The sequence below is a fragment of the Vanellus vanellus genome (genome assembly GCF_965231255.1).
Source record: "Vanellus vanellus genome assembly, chromosome: 1".
Lineage (NCBI taxonomy): Eukaryota > Metazoa > Chordata > Aves > Charadriiformes > Charadriidae > Vanellus > Vanellus vanellus.
Window position 1 is genome coordinate 22734138 of NC_138905.1, and position 9707 is coordinate 22743844.

The window sequence follows — 9707 nt, forward strand, 5'->3', positions numbered from 1 at the left end:
AGATGCTCTCAGAACAGTAATAAAGCAGTAGGACTACTGCTCTAATTGATACTGACATTTCAACCAAGATATTATCAATCCTAACTCTCCAATCTGTCCTAGAATTGACCAAGGATACTGCCAGCACCCCATCTTTGTGACCTGGAAGAAGTGGAGCTATCAGAAATGACTAACACTAAGCATGAAATAATACTTTTCTTAAGTTTTATTATGAGACCGTATCAGTGCTTTAAAGTGCTGATACCTTAAGATCTTGTGTAGACAGAGTACAGCTGTAGAACTGTTATTTTGGGAAATATAATAATGTGAATCACCAAGCAGTATTTGACCTATTTGTTGCTACGTTAGCCTATAATATGGTACTCTTCAAGAATCTCCAGTTCCAAGGAGTTGCCCATCTTGGTCAATATGAGCACTGCACCCCCCTTTATTTTGCTGTGGTCTTGCCTAGGATGCAAGATATTGATCAAAACCAACAAACGCAAATGTTATATTCATAATGTATCAGTCTGAGTACCCCAATACAATAAAACAGGAGTAATATTTACAAAATGGGAATAGTCTAAGATTCAAGCTTCAAACACTCCTTAACTCAAAACTTCACTGCCTAAAAGTGACTCTAGGCATTAGCAGAATGGGAGATCAGGAGAGGCAAGGCTTCACAGAAATCGCTTGAAGCAGATTAGAGAAATCTTTATAGAACTAGAGCAATTGAAATAATGTTTAATTTGATAATTTTAATCCTGCAGCCCAGATAAGATTCTCTAGTAAATTCTATTACATGGATTAAAATCATTAACAAAAGATTTCCTCGCTACAATAGACAGTATGGAGTGTTCATTGCAAATGAAAGCTAATGTCAAGGACAGAATGATATGTTCCTTAGATAGCTCCTTTTTTTCAGTCACTGTCTCATCCACAAGCAAATCCACATATCTGACCAATAAATACAGAGCTGCTGAAAAATGTGTGCGTGTGTCTATGTTCTCTTTGATAACATGGGAACACTATATCCTTTGATACTTGAATTTTACTGGCCCAGAAAGTAGATCAGGACAGTTGAGCACACAAGAAAACAAAGTTAAATTGTAATACTTTAATCACTTCCTCAGTAAACTACAATGGCATATTGAACAGATTGAAGTTTATGGTTTTCAATCAAATTGATTTGGCTAGAAGCACGTATTTTTACCACTTTGAAGCATAATGGGTGCATGGCCAATGAAGTATAAACTGAAGTAAAATTACACAGATAGATATGTTTAAGCAATTAACATACTGGTGTCAAAAATCTCACCTTACAAAGATGGTCAGTCTCTGAAACAGAGGGAAACAGAGAAGAACCACAGGAGATCCTACCACTAGGTTGGTTTGCATTCTAGCAAAATATCATCCTTAATATCATCCTGAAATGTGTAAAATTCCAGGGTATGATGTGACTCCCATTAAATTTTCAGGATGCACAAAGTAAACAGTGAGATTAAAAAGTAGACACTACATGTATCAGAAGGCTAATGGCAAAAGCAATTCACTCACAGTTAAACCCTTTTCATAGTTCATGCTTAAATTCTGCTCAGAAAATAGTTTCTTTATGGCAGTGCAGAACTTACTACTGTTTTCTCCTCCTTTGCAGTCTCGCTGTCACCATATCTGCCTTCACCTTTGGGCATTTTCTTTTTGTTTTTTTTCTCCTTCAGTTCTCTAGCCAGATCTAAACTCTTTTTGTTGTACTTCTGTCTGGAGCTATTCCTTCATGCCCTGGCACCAGACCAAAAAGCCCAAGAAACAATATGGGTGCAAAATAAACCAATATGAACTGTTTTCCTACTGGAAACAAACAAACAAAACAAAACAAAACAAAACAAAACAAAACTTTTCTCACAAATACTTTCTTTAACTTTTTGAGACAGAATGTGGGATGTTATGCAGAAGCAACTGTGGCTTTGATAAACTCCCTGAGATAGAGATGTGTGGCTGGACGAAGTGGAAGGACTGGACATGTAACATCTTTACAGATGTTCCCCTGGTCCTTACGGGTACCTTTAGAAACTGTAGAGATCTTTTTAAGTCAGGAGTATCTTTTGAGTTGCTCTGTTCAATGCTGACGCCAGCACAGCTCAAATGATTATAGTATCAAAAACAGTGCTACTTCCCTGATGGTATCTGCTGTCCTTCTGGGTTGAAGAGATTTCAGATGAAAAGAAAGTATCAGACTCTGTTAGTTGTGTGACTTACTTAGGTTTAAGTTTCTGACCAATATTTTGTAGTGCTTAAGAACAAGGCTGTGGTAAGATCTCTTGACTTGACCACCCAAACTTTCCATGGGCATGCCTTTTTTTTTTGGAACCCAAAATATTTGATTGGAAAAACACTGAATTTCCATCTCTCTTCCCATGCTCTCTGATTTTTCAAAATTTCCTGTAGGTTGCTGGACCTATGAAAAAAGAACATCTTTACTGTGATTTATCTGTGGAAATAGAAGGATGAGTACTCTTCTTGTCAAGAGCTTTATACAGTATCAGCTGCTATGAGTGGAAGTCACAGAGGTAATAAGTGATTGTATCTTCTCCAGAAGAAAGAACATAATGTTATAATAAGGTAAATGCATAATTATTAAAATTATTTTTTAACAAAAGAAATCTTTTTTCTTCTCTGATTTACCCAATCTTACCACTTACTTACTGTTTAATTTTTCTGACAACAGGAAAGCCATCTCCTCTCTAAAAATTCATGACCATTGTAAAGACCATTTTTAGTTCTGGTTATCTGTAATGTCAAGTTCAGCTACACACAAGTCCAGTGAATAACTGATGTTGGACAAAATATCAAAACATTTTTAAAATTTGGAAGAGTCCTATTCTTGGTATTCTAGACCAACATTATAAAATAGTCCTTGTTTCATAACAAGCGTCTAATCTTACCACCCTGTTAATCCTAAATCTCAGTTTGTCCAAACAACAGAGCTATTGTTTCTACAACTGCAACACAGCTTGCTCCTATACTTAATTTGGTATGGGTTTTAATTGATTAAATAAGCAGTGATGTTAAAATTGAGATTAGCTTTTTGTAAAAGATGGGATCAGCTTTTATTAAAGTATACCATTTTTATGAATGACTTTATGTTGAAGAGGATGACAGAAAGCAAATAAGTACTCCAACAAGGGTCAGATAGTGCTGTCTGGCGTAACATTTTCCAGCTACAGCCATTCTAACCATGCAGAACAAAATTAATATTGAATCTAGATAATTTTAAAAATTAAATTAAAATTTGGTCACTAAGCACAAAGACTTGAAGACAACTGAAACAGCTACTGGGAATCTGCCAGTCTGGGAATTAATTAATGACATTTCTTCCATACATCTACAGAAGTTAATGTCGTTAGTTATTTTCTGGGAACTAACAATAAACGTTCAACTAAAACTCACAGCCAGTCCATGAAATCTTCAGTGATACAAGTATACTTAACATTTACAGGGTCATTGCCAAGGTTTACCCTGTTTCAGTGAGCATAGGCCAATAGTGCAGAGTGATGGTTTACATTTTGAATTATTCATCACAGTAATTTGACGTCCTGAGATTCAGGCCTGGCCACCATATGAACATGCACTGGTACACGTGTCTAACATTCCTATTTTGATAGTCCTAGCCACTTAAAAACACAACAAATCAATTAAAGTGAATATCTATGTGAGGTTTTTGGCTGAATGTGTTTTAACAGCATCCTTCATTCTGACTGACTGTTATGTGTCATATAAGGTAATCAGGGTCAGGATCAGAAATAATTTTAGTAATCAGTGGAGCAAAAGAAAAAGAGCAATGCCCTATTCTTGTAAATTTTCAGAGCTTATTGGTTCAGATAAAGAAGACCCTTGTGATAAACCCAGTGTAACACCATGTCCCTTTCCCACACTCTCTACAATGCCTGTTTTACTGACTCTTTAACAGATCTTCTGAATAAAAAAATAATAAAAAACAACACAATATGCTTCTGTCTTTACATTTCAGTGCACACTTCATTTCACTTGCACTTAGTTGAACCATGCGAAGACGTACAGAAATACAAATATTGAATTGGATTTGAAACAGTGACCTGGTTTGCTCATAGCACTTGCTAAACTTTATTTCTGAAGTGCCATTTCCCATACAAACTATACTTTTTGCCCTTTGTTAAAACTGTACAACGTAACATTGATTTCCAGAAAATAACAGGAGTTCCACTAGTACATAACTCCAAAAGAAGTGGTGTTAATACAGGGACATTTACAAACAAAAATAAAAAATTATATTATGTAAATCAATAAACATCCACGCTAAAACATGAAGCATTGTTTTCTCTATAAAGACAGGCTCCCAACACATTTTCAAAGTTCATCTATTCAGATGAATAGTCAAATGACTGAGAAGCCTGTTTACATTGCACTCTTCACCTGGAACATGACTATCACAGTTATATAGCCACCTAATACCTTAGCAAAGGGACAGTTAAGGTAAGGCCACAGCTAACACCCAAGCACAAGACAACTGTTAACTCGGAATCCTAAGACCCATCCATGCAGGCTAGAATCATTCTCCAAAAAGGAAAACCCAGTTTCTCTTTTTCTACTTTTTGATCTTGTGAGCTTTGGCTGGGAGAACTGACCCCCAAGGGAATTATTTCCATGAGCAAAGATCATTTTTATAAATTCAGTAAAATCAGTTTGTGTGCCTGGATTCCAGTGAGTGCTGGACTGTAGATTTTTGCTTGTAAATACCATTCTGGATTCAGCAGTCCTCAGCTGAAACTTCATTTAAACTGCAGGCTATTTTGCATACCTGGAGAGTAAAATGTCACTTTTCCATGGAAACACCTATATATATATTGTTTTGGTTGGGGTTTTTTTTACATTCTCAAGTACCATCAAGCTTGTGCAATTGTTAATATAAGTTGGGGGAATTCCCTTTGTGTTCCCTGGACAAGCCTGCTTCGCTCTGCAGGGGTACCGCACCTTTATGAAGGCAGTCCAATAAGTCAGGGGCTGGTATTGGCAGGCCAAATCACAGCACTATCCCTAGCTCAGAAATAGTTGCAATCCTGCAGGTGGAACAAATTCACCACAGAACTGAGCAATCCCTCTCCCAAAAAAGACGACTGGTGGGGAAAAAAAAAAAAAAAAGGTGGTGGGAGCTTCACTATCACAAAAGACAGGGAAGTGATAGCATTTACAGGTACTTTTAAATGGTATAAACCATTAAAAGCAGTAAGGACAGCTGAAATCAGAATTTTTCCAAGTGAATACACGTTTTGCCCTGGTTTCACCCCCAGAAGCATTGTCAAACAAAATCCTAAAAGCTTATTTTCAGCAGGGGGAAAGCACAGAAATACCAAGGCAGGGTTCTTTTAGGTATGGAAAATGTGAGGATTTAAACAGCGGGAGGAGAGTTAGCTCTGCATATGATCCAGTTTGCCCCATGGAGAGGCAGCAATGGGTTTGCTCCCCCTTTGCCCGCCTCACCAGGCGGGCAGGGCCAGCTCCAGCTCCCAAAGTGAGCCGGAGGAGGAGAGGCTCATCCTCGCAGCCAAGCAGTCGCTCTCCAGTGGGAGGAAAATACAAAGCCAGAAATGTAGTCAAAAGTAGCAAAGGCATGCAAGGAAGAAAATGATCCCAGCCTCCCTCACCCCCCACCCCATGCACTCGTTGCCCAGGGACCAGAGCTTCACTGCGAATCCCCTTTCCCCCAAAGGTGCTCCGCTCCTCCCACGAAGCTATCAGTCATCTTCTTCGTTTGAGATTTCCTGTCCTGCTCATGTTTGTTGGCATTGGACCATTCTCCACAGCTTTGCTGGTCACGTTCCTAAAAGGTGCCACATCCTGGAGTCACTCTGTGGTTCTTGGTTCTTTTCTGAAACCCTCCCCCCCCAGTTTGCTGGGTAAGGGGGATATTCAGCATGTCTTTGTGCTGTAAGGCAGAGTAAAAGTCCAGTTCACAGGTTTTAAGGAAGTGGGAAGAGGCAGGAGTGAAGCTCTGAAAACTCCAGACCCTCTAAAGTGCAGGGCTTGCTTTTCTGAAAGCTCCAAATGCAAGCCCAGAACTGTTGGGAAAACCAAAATCCCATAGATTTACACTGCTGTCTGTCCTGCATGCATCCAGGGCTACAGAGCACATCTCGGAGTCCTCTGTTTACTCTCAGGTTGCACAGAGCTGGCTTCAAAAATGTAGGTGGGACCACATTTCAGAGACAGATGCTTTGAAAAAGGAAAAATGTCACAGAGTCTGAGGGCTGGTTTTTAGAAATCCTTCTAAAAACCAGTCTGTTCCACTCACCCCGAAGTTAACAGCAAAAGTCCAAAAGGAACTTCTGAAGGGCAACGTGCCCTTCCCTCCTCTTGCCGCCCCTAGTCAGGTCTGATCCTACAGCTTTTGCCATCCTCTTGTATGACAGGGACCCAAGTTTAAGGTCTTCTCGGCCCTGCAAAGACAAAACCAGCAAAGCACTGGCTAAGGGGACAGGCACGTTCTGAAGGAGGGATGAGCACTTAGAGCTCTTTTAGAGCACTTTTAGATGGAGATCAGCATTGGAAACACCACACTGGGAAAAAGCACCTATGGCAGCCGAACAGCTTGGATCTGCACTCAGTGAAGGCAGGAGATCTTTGTGGCGGTGGGGTGCACGCTGCCGAGCAGTCCCATCAAGCAAACCCCGATGGCAGCTGCTGGCATGGCTACCCAGGTTTCCCCGGACCAGACCTGCCTCCAGCAGTTTTCCAGTAACATCATTTTCCAGTAACATAATTTTCCAGTCTCAGAAGACCATTCACCCGGTGTAATGCTGAGAGACACCTCTCTTGCTCTCCCATACTGTTTCCTCTTTCCTGACCCTCATTTCAGTTCCTCAGGGTGTTTACGTCACCCAGAAAACCTGTCAGCCTTGACTCTGCTGCCCCAGAGGGTGATGTCTGTCCATGATGCCACCACTCCCTGCAGAAGTTGTCCAGAGGCTCCAGGGGGGTCATGAGGACCTGCTGCCCTGCAGGAGGGACACAGCCAAGCCAGGAGGCATCTTCCCAGTTCTGAGGGGCTGTGGAGATGGCCTTGACGCACCTGACACAGGCTTCAGAGGAGGAACGAAGTCTGGAGGAGGAAGCTCAAGTGGAAGTGGGGAATACAAAAGAAGGACTTTACCAAGGGGATGCACCCAGATCTGGGAGAAAGAAGGGAGCTGGAAGGGACAAGGGGCAGGTCCGGGGGGAATCTCAGCGAGGGGTGGCGATGCCCAGCAGGTGGGCAGGGATGCGGGCAGCCAGCAGGCAGGCCAGCACAATGCCGATGAGCTGCAGCAGTGCCAACCCCAGGGCAGCCGTGGCAACATAAAACATGTTGCTGCTGATGAAGACCAACACCTTGCTGAAGCAACCGTCGCGGTGCACGCCGCGTACGTTGGGTGGGCTGCGCTGGCAGCCCCGGCGAGCCCGGCAGCAGCTGAGGGGCACTGAGCCATTTTGCTCCAGCCCCCAGGGCGAGGTGAGCCAGTCCCGGTAGCTCTCCACGCCGCAGCAGGACAAGGCACACTGCAAAGCATCCAGGGCGTCCGCCATCCCTTCGTCCTCCCCGTAGGTGAGCAGGGCCTGGCGTAGCCCTTCCTGGAACCCCTGTGCCATGTTCTGGCGGTAGAGGAGCGCCGAGAGCCCTGCCGTCAGCCCGGCCACCAACACGGCGGTCAGGAAGGCACCGTAGGCACGCAGGAGGCCCCGGTGCTCTGTGGCAGCGCCGAAGCAGCCCAGGAAGCCCCAGATGATGACGGCGGCACCGGTGGCCAAGAGGATGACAGGGGCGCTGGGGTAGTCGTTGGCCGACAGCGCCAGGTAGCTCCCCAGAGACACATTGGCCCAGAGGCCAATGATGAGCATGGTCAGCCCCGCTGCCCAGAAGACGAAGCTGAAGGCCATGAGGGACAGCTTGAGCAGGGTCATGGCGCCCTCAAGCCCTGGCACCGGGCGGGCTGTGGCGGAGGCGGTGTGGGGCTGTCGCAGCCGTCGGCGCCGCCGGACGGAGAAGAGGGTCCCGCGGCCGTCGGTGCCGCCGCTCCCTGCGTGTGCCAGTCCGCAGCGCTCGGTGGGGAGGAGAGGGCGCCTTGGGAGGTGCTGGCGGGTCCCGGGGGGTCCCCGGGGCGGCGCTGGGTGCGGATCCCGGCGGCAGCCTTCCTTCCCCCCCCCGCGGCAGCCGGTGCGAATGGCTCCGCGCTCTGCTGCACCGTCCCCTTTTCAGTGGCCGGCGCGGGGGCGCGGCCGGCGGCGGCGCTTGTGGGCGCTGCGGGAGCGGGCGGGACCGGGCGGGACCGGGAAGGACCGGGAGGGACGGGGCGGGATGGGACTGGACGGGACTGGGGTCCCCTCCCGTCTCCCCGTGCCCTCCTCTTTTAAACGAGCAGCCACCTCACGTTAGTGCGTATCCAGCAAATTGCGATGGGCAGAGGGGGGATCATAGAATCATAGCATCGTCCAGGTTAGAAGGGACGTGTAAGATCATCGAGACCAAATATCAAGCAAAACCCACCACTAAACCGTGTCCCTAAGCACCACATCTACTTGTCTTTTAAATGCCTCCAGAGATGGCAATTCCACCACTTTCCTGGGCAGCCTGTTCCAATGCTTGATAACCCTGGAGAAGCACACACATACACTCCTTAGTGCTTTTCCGAGGTTTGGGGTGTTGTCAATAGGGGAGTGTAAGCGGACTAGTAGTTCCCACCAGCTGCGGCACTGCGGACCCTTAGACGGAAAGGTTCTGCAAGCTGAAAGCTGGAGATTGACTTTTACTGGACTATGCTGCAGCCCAGGTTTACCCTGGGCAAGGGACTAAACTTTTTCTTGTAAGCATGAGGAGTAGCACCTAAAAAAAAAACACAAATAATCCACAGGAAGCATAAGAAAGATAGTAAATGAGAGGTTTTATTTTTATTTCTTATACTGTATCAAGCCGTGTTATTAGGACACTTGGTAGAAACAAGCATAAATCCGCACCTGAATATTAACTAGCTACGCAGTCAGTCTTGATTTTCCCAGCTGGAAACTATTTTCCAGGTAGCCTGACTCTGTTAAATATTCACTTGATTTAGCCCATAACACTGAGCCACAGAGAAGGCATTAAACGGCCATGCAGGAATATCCATGGATAGATACTGCACTATAACAAGTGGCCCAGGAAGGTCTGATATGAGATTCCACCATCCATACAGCCTCATAGCAAAAGACAAGCTACTCCTATAAGCCAGATAAGAAAAACATGAAAGGGAAACCATAAACGAGGCAGGATCTCAGGCAGAGGTAGAATTAGCATCCCCAGTGCTAATTCATTGCTTAGGGAGTTTGACCATACTAAGCGACCAACTTGTCTTTAGCATTTCTTGACAACACCACAAGAGGTATGTAGTACTCTTCAGTTCAAGATTTGGTACCATCTTCATTATTATGGGTCTTTGCACTGAATACAGAAACTACTCAAAGGCATCGCAAGACATACAGTTGACTTTCATATGCCTTCAGGTGCTCAAGAAGAAATTAATTTTGTTATATATGAACATACTATCAGACTTCCATAAAATGTTTATATTGCTTTTTAAAAATGTTTTAATAAAATGTTTATTATTACAGTTTCATTAGTTGGTGAGAGATCTTTAACCTGTGCAGTCTACTGGATCGCTGTGCACTTCAAACTGCTGGTCTTTTTT

At 44.4% G+C, this 9707-nt stretch overlaps 1 protein-coding gene across 1 annotated transcript; it reads right to left on the minus strand.

Annotated features, from left to right (window-relative positions):
• Nucleotides 1–7233: 7233 nt before the first annotated feature.
• LOC309674432 (tetraspanin-7-like) lies at nt 7234–7950 on the minus strand (the record flags this gene model as incomplete). The annotated part of the gene is made up of 1 exon (XM_082486459.1): nt 7234–7950. The coding sequence occupies one exon, from the start codon at nt 7948–7950 to the stop codon at nt 7234–7236; it is 717 nt and encodes a 238-aa protein (XP_082342585.1).
• Nucleotides 7951–9707: the final 1757 nt, after the last annotated feature.